At 28.8% G+C, this 25,285-nt stretch overlaps 1 protein-coding gene across 10 annotated transcripts in view; it reads right to left on the bottom strand.

The window, feature by feature from the left end:
- LOC107453403 (microtubule-associated protein futsch) overlaps positions 1–25,285 on the bottom strand; it is a 118,388-nt gene that overhangs the window by 13,003 nt on the left and 80,100 nt on the right. For 8 of the 10 annotated variants that reach the window (XM_016070224.3, XM_016070231.3, XM_016070223.3 and 5 more), the window contains exons 9-12: positions 23,828–23,996; positions 23,212–23,340; positions 12,833–12,966; positions 9,531–9,819 (exon numbers count right to left, since the gene is read on the bottom strand). In XM_016070224.3, the coding sequence (XP_015925710.1) occupies positions 9,531–9,819; positions 12,833–12,966; positions 23,212–23,340; positions 23,828–23,996 (721 nt within the window). The remainder of the gene's footprint in view (positions 1–9,530; positions 9,820–12,832; positions 12,967–23,211; positions 23,341–23,827; positions 23,997–25,285) is intronic. The other 2 variants (XM_071177050.1, XM_016070230.3) reach the window with 1 other exon arrangement.

Raw genomic sequence — 25,285 nt, forward strand, 5'->3', positions numbered from 1 at the left:
AAGAAGCACAACAAAGAAATCAAAGCAGTGCCAAGACTGCTATAGATTTAAAAATGAACTGGGCCTTCTTAACAAATAAAATTTAAGCAGAAAACTGTCGAGTGGTGGTTACGCTTTCACCGACAGAGAAGTTGCCCTCGTCATGTTAATAGGTCTGCCAAAATCATACGAAAGCTTAATCCTGAACTTAGAAAAGGACGAAGATAACTTGACAACAACCATTGTGAAGTCTAGACTATTAGTTGAAGAAAAAAGAATATATAGAAATGTGCCAAACGTTGAAGAGCAGGAAGAACGGGCACTTCACGCAAGAAACTATATTCAAAAAAGACCAATGCAGACAAACACTGTGAAGAAATGGACAACAAAAAGAAACAACGAAACAGCTGCAAATTCAAAGAAAACTGTCAGGTGTTTTAGCTGCGGAGAATGGGGTCACATCTCCAAAAATTGTTAAGAAGCACAACAAAGAAATCAAAGCAGTGCCAAGACTGCTATAGATTTAAAAATGAACTGGGCCTTCTTAACAAATAAAATTTAAGCTGAAGACTCAACAATCTGGATTCTAGACAGTGGTGCTACAGAGCACATGACGCTAACTGATTACACCTCAGTAGTAGAAGTGGCGAATTCTGAAAAAGTTCAAGTTAGCGGAACAGGAAACATCACTATTTCAGTTCAAGAAGATTCTACCAAAAGCAACATTAACCTTGCAAATGTATTGTATGTAGCAGACTTGGGCGGAAATTTGCTGTCGATTGGCAAGATTGAAGAAAAAGGTTTTAAGATTGAATTTGCCCATGGTAAAGCAAAAATACTGGCAGAAACTGGTGAAATTGTTTTGAGAGCTAGAAGACAGGGAAGACTATATATTATAGAAGAAGATTGTCCTGCAGCGTACATTTCAACAATCCAGTCGAATGGACTCTGGCATCGCAGGCTAGGACACCCTTCCCCAGGCACTTTGAGAAACATAATAACCACTAAAAGTAAACAAGAATCCAATCTTGAAACAAACAAGCCATGCTCTGTGTGCATTCAAGGAAAGATGAAGCGCAAGAAGTTTCCAAAGTTCTCAAACACACGAGCTAATGAAACTTTAGAAATTGTGCACTCTGATGTAGTAGGAAAGATTTCACCGCCGTCACTGGGAGGCTCAAATTACTTTGTTGCGTTCACCGATGATTCTTCTCGTTACTCTACTGTGTATCCAATCAAAACTAAGGATGAAGTCATAATGAAGTTTGATGAATACAAGAGAATGGCCGAAAATTTTCACAGCAAAAAGATAAAAATTTTGAGAAGTGATAATGGAGGTGAGTTTAAGTCACAAAACTTTGACAACTATCTTATTAAACAAGGTATTCAAAGGCAGCTAACTGTGCCGGAATCCCCTCAACAAAATGGAATTTCAGAAAGGATGAACCAGACTTTGATCAACATTACCATATGCCTTCTCATAGAATCAGGAGCAAAGCCAGAATTCTGGGCTGAAGCTGTGTGCACAGCATCTTATCTCCAAAATAGACGCCCATCTACTGCAATTGGAAGAAGTACGCCAGAAAAGTTATGGTCAGGTAAAGAAACGAACTTGGATCACTTGAAAGTTTTTGGATGTCGGGCCTAGAGCCATACACGCTCATTTCAAAGGCGGAACAAATTTGACTCAAAGGCTATAGAAGGTATCCATATTGGGTACCCAAGTGGTATAAAAGGATATAAACTCTGGGATCCAGAAAGAAAAAAGTTTTTTTATCAGCAGAGAAGATCAGCATCTTTGAAGAAGATGTGTTCCCTTTCAAATTGACCAAAGAAGGACCCTATGAAGATAAGATTTCCTTATTTATTGAAAATGAAGACACAGACAATATGAACTCAAGTGATGAAAAATCAAATAAACATTTTGCCCTCGGCCAGTCAAAAGTAGTTTCTCTTTTGACATGACACATCTCTTCAATTCTTTTATAGATGTGTCATTTTTGGAATCAATTTTGTGTTTGGATTGAATCGTACACCGAATTGACTTATTAAGTAAATTAAAATTTGTTCATGATTTTACATTTAACTCGTGGGTTTTTATTCTAATTTTATAAACTTTTAAAACTGATAAGGTTTTAATAAATTATAATGAAACATCAAACTGAATGAAATTAAAACAACTTAGTTTCCATGTAATAATGAATTTTTTAAACATAATTTATTTTAAGAAAAACAAACACAAAATTGTTACGGGCAAAGGCTTTCTAAAATCGGTTAATGATGTTTAGTATTATGTTTACCTAGTAAAAAATGAAATGTATAATTTTTTTTCTTAATATAGTTCAACTTCATCAATTTTAAGTTTAATGATGCTCCAACATCCTGCTACTCTGAAAGCAAAAGCAAACGATTTTTTGAATTGCATTCTATTCCCAAAACTTTACCGCCCTATAAAGTGTGTGGAAAAGATGCAAAACTTGCCCTAATATTGACAAAAAACATACATTTCTTTATATCGTTAGCTCCAAATCTTTTTGCAAAATTAAAAATGTTATTTATATGTTAACCTGTGGCTTCTGTAATATGAAATATGTTGGACAAACCAGTACTCACTTAACATTAGAATTAATCAACACCGTTCTGATATAAACAGTAATAAGACTATCAATAACCTGGAATTGAATCATTATAGAGTACATAAATTTAACAGTGTCAAAACTAATATTTTAGATATTGTAGAAAATTTAGATTTAAGACTACAGAAAGAAAATTACTACATGCTTTTATACAAAACAATTTTGCCGTATGGGCTAAACGATACCTTAAATACACAGATTAACTTTAATAACTCTTCAGCTTATTCACTTTTTCATATTAAAGATAAGCATACAAATCGAGGTAAACGGGGTTCAAGAAGTAATAGAAACTCTCTTAATAGAACTAGTGACAAATTAAATATAAATTTTCTTTCTAATATGGAAAAAGATTTTAATAAACATTATAACATTAAACCAATTAAAGATTTTGTCTTCTCCTTTAAGAATTATGATGTATATAAGTTCTATGATCTTATTATTAACTTTTCTTTTAATAAAATCCTATTTTCGATAAGATCAAATTTCACAAAATTTGTGAAAATTTTTTTCCATTAAAAGATTTTAACATAATTAAAAGTTTTAAATTTAATAAATCTCTTCGTAGAACTATATTTAATTATAATGATATAAGCAAAAATTTAGGGAGCATTAATATATCCGATTATGAATGTTACTGTGAGGAAGAGAAATATTTTGATTTTGTTGATAAACATCATAAACATATTATTACTGGTAATTTAAATATTATAGAAAACTTAGAACTTAGGAATTTAAAGATAAAAAGCACAACATTTAGACCCATTTACCATATATCAATCAATAAATTCTACAATACTTTCTTAATGATCTCAATAGTTTTTGTTTAAAGATATCAAATAGATTCTCTTTACCTTTAGGTATGCTAACAGAATGGAAATGGGGTGTTTATTATGACTTTAAAAATTTTGTTTTCAATAATAAGGATAATTTAAATAAGAGTAACAATCCAACAAATTTTTCTAATATTGTTCAATCAATTAAGCAACTTCAAAAAAATTTTGTAATTACTCCCATAGACAAAGCTGACAATTATTATGCTATATTCTGTAAAAAATTCTATGCTGAACTTTTAAATACGGAATTAAAAAATAGTAAAAATTTTAAACTTAGTAATTTCAATAATAATATTGTCATTAAAAAAATTTTAGCTTTTTATAAGAGATTAAAAATTAAAATTAGCAATATACAATTTCCTTACTTAATTATCAGTCCTAAATTTCATAAAATTCCTGTAAAATTTAGAACTATCACATGTAGATCTAATACTTTTCTAACTAAACCTGGCACCATTTTCTCTAACTACTTAAATAAAATTATTAACAATATTTCTAAAGAAGGTCTCTCTTGGATTATCACTAATAATCAACCGATTTTAGATTTCATTAAACATAATAAAATTAATTCGATTGCGACTTTTGATTTCCAGGATCTTTTCAATAGCATTCCCCTTTCTAAACTAAAAGATGTCCTTTTGAATTGTTACTATGATTTTAAGAATATCCTTTGTTGCGATTTTGATTATTGGGAAATTCCGATTAATTTTTGTCTTTTTAATAATTATATTTACAATGGAAAGAATATTTTTCTTCAAATTGATGGAATACCACAAGGATTTTATTATTCATCTCTCTTAGCTAACTTATTTTTGCATTATTATGAAAAAAATTATACTCTTAGTATTAAATTTGCTTTTAGATATATTGATGACTTAATAATCTTTAATTTTCAAGATGATACTATTTTATTAAATGATATTTACCTTGAGGAATTAATCTTGCTTCGCAATCATGATGATGATATTAATTTCAATTTCTTGGATTTGGGTATTATAAAAGTTGAAAATATCTGCTTTGTTGATTTATACGATAAAAGAAAAGATTTTAATTTTAATATTAATAAACTAATTACTTGGAATTCTAATGTTTCTAGGAGCATCTATTTAAATACCACTTTTAATGAAATGAACAGAATTAAAAGAATATGTAGTAATATTTATTTATCCAAAAAACAAATCGATAAACACTTTTAAAATTTGATAAAAAACAATGGATACCCAACTGAAGTAATAAATTTTATATAAAATCATTGAATTAATCGTATATTTTTGTGGATATATTTACTAAACATATTCTTTGTTAAATTATATAATTTTCCCACGTGCAAATCCATTTCGGGTAAATCTGTTGCCATATTTACTAAATAATTTCTTTGTTAATTTGTATAATTTTTCCATGTGCAAATCCATTTTGGGCAAATCCGTGGTCAAAATTATTTACTAAAAAATTTCCTTTGTTAATTTATATAATTTTTCCATGTGCAAATCCATTTCGGGCCAATCCGTGGCTAAAATTATCTACTAAAAAAAATTTTCTTTGTTAATTTTTATAATTTTTTCATGTGCAAATCCATTTTGGGCAAATCCGTGAGTAAAATTATTTACTAAAAATTTCTTTATTAATTTTTCCATGTGCAAATCCATTTCGGGCAAATCCGTGTTAAAATTATCTACTAAATTTTTTTCTTCTTTGATAATTTATATAATTTTTCCATGTGCAAATCCACTTTGGGCAAATCCGTGCAAAATCACTTCAGCAATGCAGAAAAAACGGCACTTTAAATTCCTCGAGTTACACTCAATTTGCGCTTTTGTTTTCATATTTTGTAATCTGGCAATCTTGTTGCGAAAATATTTTTAAATCATTCTTGAAAAATTTCCCGTTCATGTAAGTACATCTGATTTTGCTACTCGCTTTATAGATTTTGTTTCATACCGTTTTTTATTTTATATTATTTTCTGTTTTTACGTGTTATTTTTACTTATTGTGTTCTATTTTATTTGCTGTAATTTTTGTAAAAAATATTTCTTTGAGTGCTCCTTACACTATTGTATTAATATATTTTGTTTTGGCAATATTGATACAATATCAGAAGCACTCTTTTTTGCGGATATAATCGTGTGGGCTGATGAAAAGATTATATCTTTTATTTTCCGGTTTTTTTTAAAAAATTTCATCCTTTTTTTTATTTCTTTTTCTTTTAAATTAGTTGTTTGTTATTTTTTTTCATTATATCCCCCCCCCCCCCCTTTTCATATGTCTATAATTTTCCTTTGTTTTATCTTCATTTTGAACTTATATATATATACAGTGAAACCCCGATTTTACGTTTTTGGTCAGACTAGCGATAAAAAACCCTCGAAGCGTAATAACGTAAAATCGGGGTTAAGAAAAATCTATGCATATTTTTAAAAATTTACACCTACCAGTTAAATTAATGGAAAAAATGAGTAATCTCTACTTGCTTTTTGTTTTTAGGTACAATTTCATATACAGCTCGTTCAATACTAACAATTTTTTGCAAATTTGCTTCTTGATTTACATTTGCAAGTAAAAATTGTTTTAGAGTTTTTATGCTTTGTGTCACTTGATCAGCTGTTGGCACATCTTCTGTTATTTCATCGTCATCAGCACTATCGTCGGAATCAGGCATTAAATCACTAATGGAAGGGATTTCTGAAGTAATGAGATCTATGTCACAGTCGATGTATGCATCATAGACTTCCGGAAGATCCTCAACTTCAGACACGCTACCTTCTTCTTCCAAAGCAACAGCGCCCTCCTCCTCCGATATTGAAAATCCTGCTTTATTGAATCTATTGATAATGCACTTTCGGTCGACACTGTCTCAAGCTGAAGATATCAAATTAAGAGCCTCAAGAACATTTATTTTTGCCTTAGAAGCATCCTGAAAATCACCAGAACCAAGAAACATTAGAGATTTTCTAACCAGTTGCTTCCGGTAACTCTCTTTAAATGATTGGATAATTCCTAAATCCAGTGGTTGAAGTTTGCTCGTACAGTTAGCTCGAAAAAACTCTATTCGCACGTTTTTCAATTTAAGGTTTAAATGAGCAGTGCATTGGTCGAGGAATAAAATTATGTTGTGCTTTTGAAAACTCATTTTCTTATCCAGTTTTCGAAGAAAATTTTCGAATAATGCTTGCATCATCCATGCTTTTTTGCTTGAAGCGTAATCGGTAGGAAAACTCATGATATTTTTGAAACACTGTGGTTTCTCTGCTCTACCGATCACTAGAGGCGTTAACTTTTGGCTTCCATCGGCATTTGCACAGAGCAAAACAGTCAAGCGCATTTTTGAAAGCTTTCCTCCATGGCAATTTTCACCTTTAATTGTCAAAGTCTTGTTTGGCAATAGGTTGAAAAACAATTCCGTCTCGTCCGCATTAAATATGTCAATTGGATTATAGCCTTTTAATAAATTTGGCAGAGTTTCTTCTATCCACTGTTGCACAGTTGTCATATCCACACTATCGGATTCGCCACAGATAGATTTGAAGCATAAATTGTTCCTTTTCTTGAATCGATCGATCCAGCCATTTGATGCACTGAAGCCTTGGAGTTTAAGCCTTCCAGCAATTTCAAGGGCCTTTTCTCTCAGGATGGATCCATTTATAGGAATCTTTGCTGCTCTGGCTTCCTTGAACCAGTTCATTAAAATTTTTTCTCTTCTTGGCATATTTTCCGAGTTTCTCAGTGTTTAGTTCTACTGAAGCTTCTTGCTTTAAAATCGTTTGCAAAGTTGAGTAAGCAATACCCAAAGATTTAGCAAGATCAACTTTAGTGCCATGAAATTCTTTAGCTTTTTTGACGATTCCAGCCTTTTCGGCCAAAGAAAAGCATTTTCGTTTCGACATCTTCTTTCCAGAAAAGAACACGATGACTGAGGTTTCGAAAATGAGAAAAAATGCTATAGCTTTCAAACTCAAACAAAACCGACTGGAAATCTCATTTGGTATGCTAGCACGGAAAAAAGGGTGAAACCATTTCTCATGGGGGAGAATTGAAGAAACGACCACACCTCTCTATTCAAAGTGACTTATCCTCGTATCGCAAATAAACAACGTCAGTAAGACGTCTGGAGTACATGTGAAACTCGATCATTATTGACAGTTGTCTCTCTAATTTCCCCTCTTTCTCTTTTGTTGATAGGGAGCGGGGAGAAGAGTAGGCGTAGATGTAATACTTCCATCACTTGTGGTTCCAGTGAATTGTGTCTTCCCCTACCCTTCCGATAGTGACAGAGAGGAAACTTCACCCCCCCCCCAGCTATTGACAAATGGACAAAACGGAACAGAAAGAATGCAAGAATTGCTCCATACAGCTGAAAAACAAGTTTCTCTTTTTCAAAAAACTAGAAAAAGTTTGTGTGAGAATTATAGAATAAAACAATTATTTTGATCTGTTTGTAGAAAAACGCATCAAGCGGGATTTTCATAAAATGCGTAAAGCAAAATCCGAGATTTTTTAACATTATCGGTATAGGCAAATTTCTCGGATCAGCAGAAAATGACGTACGAAGCGGGATAATGTACAAAACGGACAACGTAAAATAGGGGTTCCACTGTATATACACACACACACACATATATATATATATATATAATATATATATATTGTACATATATACAGTCGGACCTCTATTTAACAAAGTTGCAAAATCCCGATAATAAGTTCATTAAATAGAAATCACCTTTTGAAATACTTAACACAAAACAGGCTTTAAAATCATAAAAACTAGCCATAATTAAAATAGCAATTGATACACCTTTATCTTGTAAACTAGTATCTACCATTTATTTTATAAATCTCAGCCATAAAAGAAATCTGCATAAGAATAGAGCAAAACATTATCCAGCGTTACACTATCATGCTGCATACTTTTTCAACTAAAAAAAGCTAAATTTATGTATAAAATTATAGCTGCATTTATTTGCTGTATAAAATTATAACTGTAAAGTAATTTTAAACATACATTATAACATGCATTCTTAAGTTTAATTGCTACTGATAAAATTCGTTAAATTTGTCGGAGTTTCTTATTTGAAATGCAAACAAAAAAGGGAAAGGGATTTTACTGCTCTAAAAGTTAAGTGGCTTCAAAAATTAATTCAAGGTCATTTCCATGCGTTAACAAGTTTGAAATGTTCTGAAATATTTTGAGAAATAGGAAAAGTGGATCTCAAAGAAAAATTCGTTAAATAGAAAATTCACTTTGCTATTTGGAAGTTACTTCACGAAGAAAGTTCCAAAATGTTCTTGGTTCCTTTAAAAAATTCGCATAATAGAGAAATTCGTAAAATGGAAGTTTGTTAAATAGAAGTTCGACTGCATATATATAGTTTTTAAAAAAATGTATATTAAAAAATTTTACAAAAACTATTCAAATGATTTCGTTCAATAAAAATTAATAGATACTTATTTAAAACTATTTTTTGCCTTGAATTATCTTTGGATAAATGAATTTTGATTTACTTAGCATACATTCTAAATAGTTTCAATTCTAAATTACAAGATTTTCACATAATCTAACCTTAAATATGCTAACTAAATTTTACACTTAACTTTTTTTGAATAATATCGATTTTAATGTATCGATATTGTATTGAGTTATTTCTGGCCAGAACAAAAAGCAAGCTTATTGCAGAACCCTTATATAAAACTCGCTATAAGGCGTTTTGAACATGCATTTGATGATAATGAACACAGTATGCTGAACAAATGCTGAGATTCAATAAACTGAACCCATTTGAAATGATTTGCATTTTATATGCATCTTTTTCTCACTTAGTGATTGGAATCTGAACTTATTTTTATTGCAGATTTCTTTTTCCCATGTTACATATAATGTATAATATACCAAATTTCATCAACATCCTTCAACCAGAGCAGACTTGATGATGGAATAAATAGGGTAATTTTTATTATAATCACCTTGTATAATAATTCTGGTAAGTCTAGCTAAATTTCTTCTATAATTGCAGTTCCAATAATATATTGAAATATGAATACCTAAATCATGAACAAAAATATGAAGGGGAAAGAAATCAAGGCTTACGAAGAAGTCCCTGTTTGACTGTAAGTTGGCTCTTTAGATGACAAAACCTGTTCCAGAATAGTCTGTTTGACAGAAGAATTGCATTTTTTTACAATTCGCATATCAATTCCATAGTTTTCAGTCGCATTGGCAACCATAGATTCCACGGTAGGCAACTGTTCCCCAGACAAAAATGAAGACCTTTCTTCATTCGCCATTAGAGCTGCAGCCACTCCACTTTTGGCAATGGACAATGCAATGGATGCCATTTGAAGAAAATGACGGCAAAGTAAAGAGTGTGATTGATAATCTGTGAATGTAAACTTCAATCAGAATTTTTTTAATACATAAGACAGTAAAATGAAACTGGAATTTTAAGTAGCAATGACTATGTTTAAAAAATCTATGCCAGCTAACATTATGTAAGATAATACAAATTTAGTAAAATTTAAACTTCATTCTCTAATGGAGAAAAAAAATAATTCCATAACTTATACAAGAGGGAAAAAAAGACCAATTTATTATGAACATGTAAATTCAAAATTCAATCATTATAATAATATAGTCATTTATTAGATTATATTTGATTAGATTTAAATTATTAAGGTATGAATTATGTTTTCTGTAATGTTATGCCTAAAAAACAAAAGTATTAAGCATTTGAAGAAACATCACAATTTTAAGAGAAATGATGTTTAATAAAGTAAAGAGTTAAAATTGCTTTCATTGAAGGCTTTTTAAATATATAATCAGATGATGTTAAATACAGATTAAGCCCTCCTGCAATATTCTTATCAACAAAATAAAACAATAGCCATATAAAAAATTTTTGAGAGGACATGTGTCTACCCAATGGCAAAACAATTATACTCTAAAAATTTCCATGTGTCAAGAAAGTAAAAGTAATTTAACTTTCAAAAACACAATTATTCAATTCAAGTTAACTCAACTTTGTGATCAAGTTTCTATCTGGGGGGGAGGGGGGCATTTTCAAACATTTCACAAAATTTCTTTTACAAAAACAGACTCTTCACAAATTTTATTACTTCAAAAATGGACACTTCCCAAAATCGAATACCTGTGAGTTTTTCGTTTCTGTAACCAGAACGAACTGCTCATTGGATGAGAGGCAAGAAAGAGTAAGGCAAAGCAGTTTAAAAGCAATAACATATTGAGAGGTCAAAAACTGGGCAATGCATGAATAAAATCATTCAATGATTTCTCTCTTCCTTACTTCTATTTGAAAGTCCTTCATAAAAAGTGCTAGAGTATTTAATTCTCTATACGATCTTGATATTTTCATACAGTTGTTTGTCCAATTTGGTGGAGGAGGGTTCTTTTGAAGCGGTTTTTATTTTTCTGAAGTTACGAAAACAATTTTCGATCATGTACAGATTTTAAATTATAAGTGGACTTTTAAACTTTCTGTTACAAATTCTTGAAAATGAAGTAATGGCGACAAATAAAGTTAGTTTTCTACCAACATTGCAAATTTTTATATTTTTCTCAAAAATAAAATAATTCAAAAAAATAAAAATTAAATTTCTCAAAAATAAAACCCTAAAGCAAAAGCCTAGAGCAATGTCCTGGTGATACAGTATATTGCTCAGTTCAATAAATAAACAAAAATATTTTTAATAAATAAACAAAAATAATTTAGTCAAATTACAATTAATAATAAATGCTAAAAATATTTTTTTTATCATTAATTTTTCTTACACATACACACATCAGATGCTAATTAAAATTGTACTGAGCCCTAATGAGCTTATTCACACAAATATTATATTCTTCACATTTTTATTCACTTGTATTATGCATTTCACTTCGGTGCAACCTCAAGGACCAGACGGCGCTTATCAGGCTTAACAGCGGCCACCTTAAGCCTCTTTCCTTCAAGGGTAGTATTAAAATCTTCCCAAACTGCCCCAGGTGCCACAACATGCAGGCTTCTCCCCAACATATTCTGAACTGTCTAGGACAGCTCAAGAGGGACATACTAAATAACCCACTTTTGGTGGCCGACTTCCTCCGAGGCATGAATTTCATGGACATTGTTTAGCCCTGCTAATTTCGGGGATAAGGAAGAAGAAGATGCATTTGATATCTTTTTATTACTATGCATTTGATATCTAAATTTAGTTTTCCTTGAGTTCATAACAATGAACACCCTCTCGCAGTCTACAACAATGTAAGAGCACGACTTGCAGCTGAGGGCATACTATTGAATACAGTTGCTGTAAATAATTTCTCTTACGGAAATCAACAGTCTAAATTCTTTCAGAGCCCTCACTATTTGACAAATATGATTGTTTGCTTCATCGCTAAATGAGGCATTTTGAGGTGATATAACACAATGATGAGCTGCAGTAAGAACCTACTTCCTTTAAAATTTTAATGAAAATCTTTGAGATTCCAGATAGTGCAGTGAAACAGAACTTTATTCATAATGCCTATTATTCATAGATTAGTAGTACTTTTACCAATGCTCTTTAAAACGAACAATGCAAAACAACTCTCTAATTTGTGGTTAATAATTCATTGTAATTAGTACATAATTTTCTTTGTCTTAATACTGATTTATACTTAAACTAAAAGTATTGATAAAGGTATAAAATGTTTCCCACAGATCAATAATAGGTACATTCAGATATTTTCATTAATATTCATAGGAAAAAATGATAGAACACATAAAAAAGTTTTATTCAAGCATGTATTTTGTAGAATAACATTCTTGCCACAATCCAAACAGAGCAAAACAAAATTTATGCATTTGCATAAATTATGAGATCTTTTGAACTTTAATACCTATGCAGTATGTCATTATCCAAACTAGAAATAAATGAACTAAAAGAAATATGATTATGAATAGCTCATACATAAATAGTCATTAAAGCATATGAGTTAATATACCAATTAATTGAGCATTAACTGTGGAGGTACGATCTTTAAGAAAAATAATTAAACACTCTTTTCATAATATAATATAATTTATAGTATAATTTATATAATAAACAGTTTGAATAATAATAAATAAAGCGTAATTGAACAAGCAACGATGATAGGAAAAGCAGATTGTTAATATAAGTATAAATACAAAATTAGAAGAAGAATAAAAAAAACAAAAGAAAACATTAGTTTTTGTGTTTCATGTTGCTAAGGGATACCGGACAGACAGCGTTGAGTTGTAGTAGGCAGGTAACCACATTAACTATACTTCATAAAAGCAGTTTTAAAAAAAGTGCTTGTTATTTCTAATCAAATAGTCAATAAAATACATCAAAAATTATTTTGTGAAGAAAAATAAAGCTTCTAGTTTTTACCATTGGTTCCACTAGATGTTGAAGGTTCAGATGACAAGTATGATGTTGAAGATTCACCATTTTTTTGTCTCTTGAATTTCATTTGTTCCATATGATACTTTTTTATCAATCTTTTCATCACTTCTTCCATGTATCTGAACACAAAATAAAACTATTGGCATCAAGTGCTTAATATAAAACCACTCACAAAAATATTTTAAAAAAAAAACATTAATATAAGCATACAAAGCATACATACACATAATAAAGTTTTTAACAACATTTTTAATGACAAAGAACTCTACTGAAAACTACTATTAAAAACATATCAATACTATCAGCATATTAAATAAAATTTATCCAACCAAATAAACAACTTGATAAAGAGACTAGGATAATTTGATTAGAAGAGCAATAGTTGAAGTTGAACTATCAGTTCACAGTTTTCTACTAGGTTGCTGTATAAAAAATTTTTTTAAATCCTTACCTATATATTTTTTTTTATTTTGATAGTATGATTGAGAGAAACTAAGGTTTCATTAAATTAACAGGGTGGCCACTCAAAACAGATTTCAAATTTCCCTGATTTTTCCAGGTAAAAATCTTAAAATTTCCAGGTTTGTGTTTTTTTCCTTTTTTCTTATAAAGTGTAGGATGTGTACAAGAAAAGTGTCTGTATTATAAAATATCTTATTCAAAATGTCATTTTTTTAAACATATCTTGAAAAAAGAAATTTTTTTTTAACAAGATATTTTTTTATTATTTTTTAATGTTCTGGTACAACATTAATTTTAAGAAAATTAAGACGTGGAGAAAATAATATGTTCAGCTTGCAGAATATATTGTTTTTATTGAATTTAATGTGTTACTTTAAGTAGTATTTGCTCAAAGTGTACCTACAAAATGACAAAATCAGAATAACCAATAAAACCTTGGATAAGTATTGTTTAATATTTTTTCATTAAGGAAACGAAAACCGTTTCAGGTGATTATATATCAATAATTTTTAATAATTACAGTGGCTCCCCAAAAGTGCTCACTCACTTATAACTTATATTGAAATAGGAAATAAAAATTCAATAATTAAAATGAATATTTCACAATGGGTATTTGATAATAAGATGTATAATCTATTCTTAGCAAAGCTGCACGGAATATTTTAAAAACAAAGCAAAAGTTAATTTTTTAATCAAATAGTAACAAAAATGTTACCCCACGAAAGTCATCGCACATTTAAATGTTTTGGATCTCAGAATTAAAATTATCGTCAATTGCTTTTTTTATTTAATTATTTTTCATTTAATTTTTTATTTCTTTATTAGCAATTTAGTATCAAACATATAATAGCAAAATTATATTTTAATTTTTGCTTGCTAACTTCGTAATATTTTACTTTATCATTTAAAAATAACTTGTGGTCGTAATAAAATAGACCAAATTTGATTATTTGTCTTCATAAGAGGTAAATCAGTAATGAATATGTTAAATTAGTTTACAGTATTCAATTGAGCAGTGCAATATGTGATAAAATGCATAAAAGAAGAACTTCATATCAGAGATTAAAATTATAAATTTTGTGGAAAAATTCATAAATTTGCAATTGAGTGTTGTAAAAGTTTCTGCAAAAATTTAAAAAAAAATATTCTGCACGAATTTCACCTGACAAAAAAAAACTAGTTACATGTATTTTCAACCTTTAAAAGCTATTGTAGATGTTAAAGGAAACTCCACTAAATGTTAATTTAACGAAAAATTAGATTTACTAATAGACTGAGTTTTTTCTTTAAAAGTGTATGATGACTTTTGTGGGATAAAGTTTTTGTCACTTTTTGATGATTGATTCCTCAAAAATAAACTTTTCCTTTGTTTTTAAAATATTTCATATTGTCATTTGAAATATTTCAGTTTTGTTAAGATTAGAACACATTTTTTATCATAAAATATACATTCTGAAACATTCATTTTAATTAATGGATAGTCTTATTTCATTGAAAGTCATAAGTGTATCAACACTTTTGTGAATCATTGTAATTACATTTCAATATAGAGCTGTACTGTATACTGCATTATACTGTATTTCATCTTACCAGTGCTTTTCATAAAATTCATTGATCACATTTTCCTTAAACCAATATCTCAAGTCAAATTTTTAAATAATGGTATTTTGAAATAGCATTTTTATTTTAAGAGATTCAGTATAAAAAAATAAATGACAGAAATGTAAAATTGTCTAATTTTTAGTTCTATACTCTATAGAAGAAAAAAAATAGATAAAATTCCTTAAAATTTATACTTTTTTGATTTTTTTTTTCTCATTTGAAATTAAAACATTTAAAGAATTCCAATCTAAACACACAGTTTTTTACTTTAGCATAGTTAATTGTTTTTGTTTGAACAACTGGAATCTTGTACAGTGCAGTACTAAAACACTAAGTTTCGTTTTCCTTCTCCTGACTAAACACATATGAATAAAAAAAATTATATATTATGTATATACATCATTTAATATGTTTCCTATATATTCCTTAATCATTGTCAGCTTTTTTTGGTAAAAAGAGGAATAGTTTTGAAATATCATCTCTGGAATGAAAGCAACATTTACAAACTTTCGATATTGTGATAACTATACAATTCAAATTTTGAATAAAAAAACTAACATTTACCAACAAAACTGTAAAATATGATATTAATATATAGTTAGTTCTAAAAAAAACTTTTTTCAAAATAAAAATATACTATAAAAGGTTAAAATGAAATAGAAAAAATTAGCATTAAGAATTGTAACAATTTGTCGACAAACATTGCTGTTAGTGATGAGGGGAAATGCGTGATTGGTTGGTTTGCTGAGAAAAAATAATTTACAGATTTCTTTGAATGGGAGTTCAAAAGCTTTCAGAAAAAGAGTGCAATATAAAATCTGTTAATATAACCAACTAATTTTTAGAGAATTTAATAAAGTTAAAAACACAAAAACATTTTGACTCATTTTGTCAAAATAGAAAAAAATTACCACTCTCAATTGCAAACAAACTTGAATCATTGTGCGAACACGGACAGAATTTAAAAACCGAATCCTAACCCCGTCTTCCACATACACCATAATTTTTGCCTTTCCTAAATTGCACAGTCCCATAGTCTGCATAGAGATCAAAGGTTTCTACATTTGCTTAGCAACCATGGGAGAATTTTATGTTGTATTCTAGTTTAACAGGGTTATAATGGAGCAAATATTGATGAAAGCAAAGTAAGTTGATGATATTTTAACTGTTTGGAGATACATTTCCGTCTAAAAAATGTGGGTATAATGGATGAAACAATTTAAATTAAGAAAATTAGCAAATAATTTAAATTAGAGAAATTTAAAAAAATATATAAGAAAAAATTTCCAGCTTTTCTATAAATTTCCAAGTTTTTATCCATATTTCCCTGATTTTTCCAGGTTTTTTCCAGTATAAAAAAAATTCCCTCATAATTCCAGGTTTTCTAGATGGGTGGCCACCCTGATTAAGTATTACCAAATTTTACATACTTTAAATTTTTTTATACTTTCAACAAATTTGTAGAGACCTGTTGGTTTATTTCTTTCATCACAATTTAATTGAGTTTTAGTACAAAACATTTAAGTATATAGAAAAAGGATAAAATTTTATTTGAATATATTTTAAAATTTTTAAATGTTCTTTTAAAATAAAACATAAATTAAAGAAATAAAAAAGATCTAATTTTGCAAAAAATTTATAAAAAAATACCAATCACCACTGTTTTAAAAAAAAAAAGCTAATCAAAATTTTACACGAACTCTAAACTAAAGCTGTATAATTTAATCACCAAGTGCCATAATTTATCTTATTTTAGACAAAATGAAACATTTTAATTCTAATAAAAGCTAGAAGAAGTTTGCAAAAATGTGCGAATTATATAACATTTTTCTAAAACAATGCTTCTTTTTCTCTTTATACAAATATATTATCCTTTTAAAATGAATAAACCGTCAAAATAGGGGTGCACAACCAGCAGCCCGCTGACTACTGAAGTGCGGCCCGCGAGAGCTTGTAAACACAATAAAAAATAAAACAATTTTAAAAATTTTTAATCACAGTTTTGAGACATCACGTTTTGACAAGATCAATTTTAACAGATTCAACAGTAAATGTATGTTTAACGTCCTTTCTTTAAGTCGATTTTATGGTAAATATAAATGATTTTTTGTTAAATAGTTTTTTTAACGTGATTTCAAAAATCCCGAATTTTTAATACGATGTTATTACGACAAGCGAGTTTCAGATCCCCAATTTAAATAATAACTTTTTGTTGCAATTTATTTGTAATGATTTCATCGTAAATGTAAGTGTTTTTTTTTTCACTATTTTATTCGGCAGTTATTGCTCTGCATTCCCCCGAACTTTAAAAAATTTTGATAATTTTAATACAACATGCGAATTTTAAATTGTGCATTTGACACTCCTTATTCGTGCTAAGTTTAGCTTAAATTTAAGTAAGTTTTTTTTTCTCCAATTACTGCTATACGCGGTTTTTTGGTACAGTTTTATCGTAGATCCTAGTTCTTTTTTCTTTGTTCTTCCGGCAACGAATAGGAATTGGTCGAAATTGTGATGAATTGTGATTTGGTCGAAAACCGAATATGCGGTAAATATTGTCGCCAGAATACAGAATATAGCAACATATTTAAGCAGCATAGCAACACTGAAACCAAAATTTCAATGCTAGGAATAATATTTTTTTGAAAAACGTAGTCATAAATTAAACCTAAAAAATAAGGCGTATCAGGAACGCTTATGAAAATGCTGTGCTATCTTAAAGACTAAAGGTTATATACAAAAGCGAAATAGAGAAAATAAAAATCGATCTTAATACTTGAAAAAAAATTTTAAAGTTTAACATCTCAGATTTCCAATTACCAGAAAGAGCCCAAAAAAAAAAAATCCAACAGAAATGCTCTTAAAAACTTCTGTGTTATAATAAAAACGTCTATAACAAAAGATTTTTTTTTAATAAAAAAGCTAGATAGAACCAAAAAACGTTCTTAATTCTTTAAATGAAATTCTTAAGCTGAAAATCAGAATTTAAATTTCTCACATTGACATATTTTCAAAAGAAAAAAAATTGCTATAAAATAAAGATTATTAGTAACGTTCATTGAAAAAAAATGCTTTGTCCTAATTAGGACAAGGCTATAAATCGATGTCTAGCGACATATCGATTTAACACATATATCGGCCAGCCGATACAGCAACTTTCGTTTCAAGCGATGCATCAGAAATCTGATTTAAGCCGCATATCGATTTAACACATATATCGGCCAGCCGATACAGCAACTTTCGTTTCAAGCGATGCATCAGAAATCTGATTTAAGCTGCAGAGTAAAGACGACTAGCGCAAAACGATATCGATATAAGACGCGAAAGGATCTTCTCGCAACTGATACCGACTCGCGCTGTGGAAGACTATGTTCGATTCGTTATGTTGAAATGGCCTTGATTGATGAGTGGTAGAATCAGAACCATAGTTTTGAGAATATATATAGTGATCTCGCATGTTCGTTTTCGCGCCTCATAGTTTTTTTCTTTCTTTGTCGCGACTTGATATCGTTTCTTGTAGATTATTTTCAGTGGGACTGACTTTGTGATCGCCTTCGTTACCTTGTTCTGCACGTAATCTATTATTGAAAAGAATATATAAAGAAGTGTTTCTTAATTAATTAGGTAAATTTTATTTAAAAACAAAACTTTTTTTTTTATTTTTAAATGTGAAAATTAATTTTGATATTATATGTTTAAGTAATTTTTTACATTATTGAATTTATTACAATCGGAAATCTAGTTTCAGGTGCCCATAAAAAATTAAATTACAAAGTAATTAAATTTGTAGGGCTATTTCTTACTTTCTTTTAATTTATGAAGAACTTTTTGGATAAAACTTCCAATAATTTAATGGGTTTTTATTACTGATTTTAAATTTATAAATCCTTAGTTGTTTTTATTTTTATAAATAAAATTATAACAAAACGTGTTTTTCCTCTTTTGGATTTGGACATAGCCTATTAACTTTGCTTATTTCAAAATATTAGTAAGGTTTGCGACTTTTTTATTCTTTATTTTTTTATTTTTTAAATAATTTAGCACTTTGTTTTATTAAAGAGTATAATCGTGTTTTTCAATTTTCTTTCAATATTGTCAGTTAAATATACTATCGAATATCATAATTCTTTTGTTTTTATTTTTAAGAAGTTAAACCTTACTTTGTCTTTTCGTTCAGAATTCTGTAATTATTCAATTTAACTTAATTATTTCTGTGAAATAATAATGATAAAAAATAGAGTTGTTTTAAAAGCATTTTTTTTTAAACTTATTTAGCACTTTGTTTTAAGCATACAAATAATTTTTAACGAACTTATTTTTTAAATTTTCTTTCTATATTGTTAGGTAAATATATTGATAAATTTCAATTTTATTTATTTTTTTATTATTTATTTTGAAACTAAGAAATCCTTCGTTACTTGCGTGATCATTGTTAGAAAATATAACATTAATATCTTTCTTAAGCAAAACATACACATCCTCAAATTTATAAATTGATTTAAATCAATCTGAGTATGAAGTTTTGATAGAAATCCGACTTTCTGTGCCTTACAAGTAAATGAAATTCAAAAATACTATATCGCGATGCAAAACTGACGATGCATCACGATATAAAATTTCTTATATCGCCCAGTCCTAGTCCTAATAAAATTAAATGCCTATAAAAAGAAAAGTTAATTAAAAAGAAAAACAGAAAAAAAAACAAATTGTTCTTGGTTCTGAAAACAAATTATTCTTGGCTCTGAAAACAAAACTTTAACACTAAAAATCAAAGTTTTCTATGTTACTGGTTATTTATATTACAGTACAGGGAAAAAGTGATGATAAATTAATAGTACGAGACCTTCTGTTAAAATGCTTCGTTATAATAAAAATAACAAAATTTTTCAAAAAATCCTTCTGAATTCTTAGAACTATAAGTATGGAAAAAATGACAAAATTGACTTGTCTGAATATAATTAAAAAAAAAAAAAAAAAAAAGCAGAAGTGCAAAAACTTCTTGTTCAGTATTAAGTAATCAAGTTTCATTACTTCAAATTTCGTTTTTCAATTTGTCTTCTAGAAGATAAATTTGCAAGTCATGTGCAGAAACATGGATTTTTAAATTTAAGAAATTTGTGTAAAAACTATTTCTTATAATAAACGATACTATAATACAGTTGAAAATACGATTTTATATCATTCTTTATCATATCTGTACAAATTCCAAAAAAAAACTTAGAAAAATACTTTTATAAAAAATATTCTGCCGAATACTTGGTCGATTATTCTACCTACTGAATTTTTGACAAAAGGGCAAAATACTTGTTACATCCCAAATTTAAATGCAATGCTATTGCAACCTGGAAATTCATAAAATGGTGGAAGACGTGAATGTATAAACTGCACACTGTTTGTAGTTTTGATTTCAATTTTTTGTTGCTTAAGTGATCTTTTTCGATAGAAGAAAAGAAAACGTTTACTATATAAAAAAAATCTAATAATCAATAAAAAGAAATAATAAAGTACATTGCCAAATAAGTATTGAATTTTATTTTGAACTACGTATAACAGTTTTGTTTTTATTTTAGGCTTTTATTTAAAACTTTAAATTGTCTTCAATTAAAATATTTAATTTGAATTAATATTACTTAATTATGTATACTAAATTTTTCCTACTTTCATTCTGTGAGCATTGCAGTTTTTTTTATTAGAATTTATTTTTAAAATGAATTTTTATATTGCGTGATATGATAAAAAAAATCTTGTTTATTTTTTCGATAAATCTATTTTTGATATGATAAAAATGGAAATTTTTTTTTTTATAAAAAGTATTTGTCTTTTTATTTTTAAATGAATTCTAATAATTGAACGCCTTTAATTTTCTACAAATATATTGCTAAGTTTATTGATAAAAAAAAATTAGAACACTAATGTTTAAATAAATATTAGTACATTTACAGTTAACATGTCTAAATACGTGTGCATGTTGCCGAGATTGAGTCGAGAGTCAACAACTCATTAGAAGCCCTATCCAAGTACGCAGATGAACTCAAATTAAGTTTCAACCCAACCAAATCGATAACCACCTTCTTCACTACTAATAAGCGACTTTATAAATATGAACCATCCTTTATTCTCAAACACCAGAAGCTCTCCTACAAGAAACACCCAAAATATCTGGGATACATTCTCGATCCCGAATTTACAAGTAACTAACATATTGATTATATTGTCTCGAAGGCTAGGAAGCGCCTAAATATTATTAAGTGTATCACTGGTAGAGATTGGGGAGCAGATGCAACTACTCTTAGGACTTCCTACCAGGCTCTTGTTAGACCAATTCTAAAATATGGCTATCCTGTCTACTGCTGTGTTTCTCAATCTAACTTAAACAAATTGAAGGTAAGCTAATTTAGTGAAATATTTCAATAAACTTTCCAGTTTAGACCAAGGCAATTTAACTGCTATTTACCTAAATAATTGGACCTGCAATCAAAGGCTAATGAAAAACAGTCCATTTAGTCATGTTAAATCACAACTGTTAATCGCTGAAAATATTGAACCTCTTTATCTTCATTGCAATCTCAGTACTTGCTTGGATCTTCCCAATGTTAGTTTCCATGAAAGCCTCCCTACCATGCTTGATAAGAAAGACTGTGTGCCTGACTTCCTCAGATAATTGTCCCTGGAAATCATCAATAAAATCCCTCCAAACGACATCAAAATATACTCTGATGGCAGTAAAATGGATAGACAGACTGGCAGTGGAGTGTTTATTGAAACACCTTGATAGAACTACACTGTTCATCAACGAAACCCCGATTTTTGTTCCGTTTTTCGAAGGGAACTAATTGCAATCGACAGGGGACTAGAGAAAATCTTGAGTGAAGGGCACCTTGGAAATACTTGGATATTATCTGACAGCCGTAGTTCAATTCAACACCTCAAAAATTGGGCACTCATTGGAGATAAAACCAGTTTTTCGATCTTACAAAAAGTAAAGCTCATTTCCCAGCAGCATGAGGTCCACTTTCAATGGACCCCGTCCCACGTCAATATCCACGGAAATGAGTTGGCTGACACTCTTGCAAAAAAGGGACTAGACCATACAGTCCCCTCCACCTCAGAGCTTACATACCTTGAACTTTTCGCAAGGCAAAAGGCCCAGAACTAACAAAAGTGGCTGCTTCCACCTACTCACTACTGGTATAAGGCAAAAAGACCAGGACTCTCTCTATCTCTTCCTGGTGACGGGCAGACCAACACTTGCTTATCTCGACTGACCAGTGAACACCTGAAAAGTCTCGCATTTTCTGCTAATCGAAAGATCTTTCCTCTTTGCCCGAAATGCCAACAAAACCAGGCATCACCTGGAACTGTTTAGGGCTGGACTGAACGATACTCATTCCTCCCCCCTTTTAGTTTCGGACTTCCTTAATGTCAACGGATTTATAGATGGGAATTAGCAACAACAACAAATATGTGTGCGGCCCTTCATTAGTCAACCTGCTGTGCAAGTGGCCCTTCACACGAAAAGGTTGTACACTTCTACCTCAAAGCATTTTTTTTTATTTCTGTCTTTTATTGAACTTTAAAGATGCTTCATTTCCTACAATGAAAATTTTTTTTTCTTTAATAAAATTTAATTAAAAGAGAAATTAGGTAAAATTTTTCAGCAATAATAATTAAGAGATTTGGATGTTTCGAAACATTTTATTTGGTTACTAATTAAATCACAGAAGTAATTCACACAAGTTGTAAAGCATTTAAAATTTAATTCTAAATTTGTCCATACAGAAAGTAAGAAGGTATATACTGATTATATTATTAAGAGTTGGATGCCTTTTACACAGCATAGGGTTTAACAAAGCATTTTTTATGTTTATTTGGTGTTTGTATAAAATGTCAATATAAAAAAGATCAACAAAAAGAATTATTGTAAAAAAAGCTAAAAACACTGGCCTGTGAACTGTTACAAACATTTTCTTTCATCAACACTTTTTTTCTTCTCTTTGTTACAATATTTTAATTTTTAGAATAATTTTAAAAAGTAAATAATATGTAAATAAATTTTTTAAAAAAATCAATTCATCTAATTTTTTTTCAAAGATATTCATAAATTAGAAACACATATTCTAAACCATTTTAAAGACTTATTTATATGTTTTAAATCATTCCATGATAATCATGAATCAGATTTTTCATAATTAAGAAGAGAGGGAGAAAAAAAAATGCACATATGACTATACTAATAAAAAATTCACCTAATTCATCTTATATTGCTCTAAATACTATTTTTTAACAATAACATAACATACTTAGGAAAGAGGTTGTTTTCTAGGCTCTTTATACAATTTTCCAGGTTTTGCACCAAATAGCACAATTTTTCCCAAGATGTTGTCAAAAAGTCATTTTCTTTCAGAATTGCTGGTTTTTCAAGGGGTTCCCTATTAGAATTTTTTCATTGATTAATTTTATTCAATTTTACAGTAAACAAAAATAGCAAAGAATAATTAAGTAAAGTAAATTTTTCTCTGCTAACAAAGCAATGAACATCCTAAATTCAAAAATTTTTTTTTTTTTTTGATAAATGCATGATTGATAAAATACTAAAACAAACTATTTCCTCTGTTCAGCATAAATATATGAGCTGCTTATTTAAAAAGTGGTGTTAATCCAAAAAAAATTAAGATATTTTATAACTATATTATCTTTTTGTAATGAATTATTTATAAACAAATGAAGTTTATGCATAAATAGATGAACTGTTAATTATCGAAAAGTCAAAAAAATTTTTAAAATTACATGTTTAGAACTAAAAAATAATGAATTTGCACCACTTAGAAAATAAATTATTCACAATCTCCAATTAATTTAAAAGGGCAAAACTAAACATAAAAATATATCAATAAAAATCACTTAGTTTAAACTCACCTCTTTAAACAAATCATGCCAAGGCGTTCTTTCTCCTTTTGATATGCCACACATTGCAAATACATGATTTCATGTTTCAACCTTTCAAGCTTATCCTTGAATATTTTGGAATCATAAACCCAATCTTCTGTATCGGACAACAGATTGGTATTAATGTCTGGCAACTGGTCTGAAAAAAAAAACAATATTATAAAGTACCTAATTGCAAAAACATGTTTTCCGTTGAGAAGAATGACAAAAATAATACTAATTTTATGTTACTGTATATACAGGGTGGGTATAAAATATCATCATTATTCTAGAAAAAACAGTGATCAAATTATGTTGACATCAATCATAGGACATTGAAAAATAAAATTTAGTAATTAAAATAATTTCTAAAAAATTAAAGATTTTAAAAGTATTACCAAACTTAGATGTCAAAAGAAGGAGGTGGGGTATCAGACATACTTTCTAACACTGATGCTTAATTTTTACTGGTATTAAATCTTCTCTGCAGTATCTTTCAGAAAATGTAAAGTTTAATATTGTCCTCAATAACAGAGATACTGTGCACAATATTTTAGAATTTTAATAGATTTATTCTAACAAATACAATTCTGCAATCACCACATTAAAAAAGGTAGTTTAGTATAATACCTTTGTCTGTTTTTAAATCTTTTAAATACATCTTTATGTTCAGGCTGTTTACATTAAAAAAGTTTAAGCAAAAAATAAATGTAAGTTTTTAAAAATTGTATAGATATCCAAAATTACTAGACACAAATGAAATTCATTTTTTTTATAAACTCAGTTAAAGTTTAAAACAATATCAATCGTTTTTTTCACAATCTAGAAACATGGAGAGGCCACCAACAGGGTGAGATTGAGAGTCATGACAAAGGTCTCACTATAGAGTGAAGTAATAAACCAAAGCTTTTATTTCCCACCTTTAAAGATATTGTGTTATCTTATGAGGAATACACTTTTATCAAACATTTATAAGAGGGAGAAAAATTTTTTTTTATCTAAAATCCAAGATTCATTACTATTCTGCTTGTGAAGCAGAAATCAATTGAGCTTGAAATTAAAGACCCATATGGATCGGTAATGTTGTTGAAATACAAGTTTTTGGTTTGAATCCTCGAGGAAACAGAAAAAGATTGAAAAACAACTCAATGAACTGGCAAGACATGGAAAGCCACAATTAGTTTAAGATAGAGGCCTCCAATTAGGCATGATGGGTAATATATAGTAGGTACTGTTTTGCTAAATATAATTTATGCAACTCCTTTTTCATCAACTAAAATTATAGTAAGGCGAAAGCATCTAAAGATTTGATTTTGCCAGTTTTATATAAAAACTATAACTTGAAAAAAAAAATGACAGAAAACATTTTTATTTTAAAGAAAATATTTTACAGGATATTCTAATTAAGAATTTATGTTTCCATCACAAATCAATTTAGAAAAATTAAGT

Source organism: Parasteatoda tepidariorum, chromosome 2 (genome assembly GCF_043381705.1).
Source record: "Parasteatoda tepidariorum isolate YZ-2023 chromosome 2, CAS_Ptep_4.0, whole genome shotgun sequence".
Classification (NCBI taxonomy): Eukaryota; Metazoa; Arthropoda; class Arachnida; order Araneae; family Theridiidae; genus Parasteatoda; species Parasteatoda tepidariorum.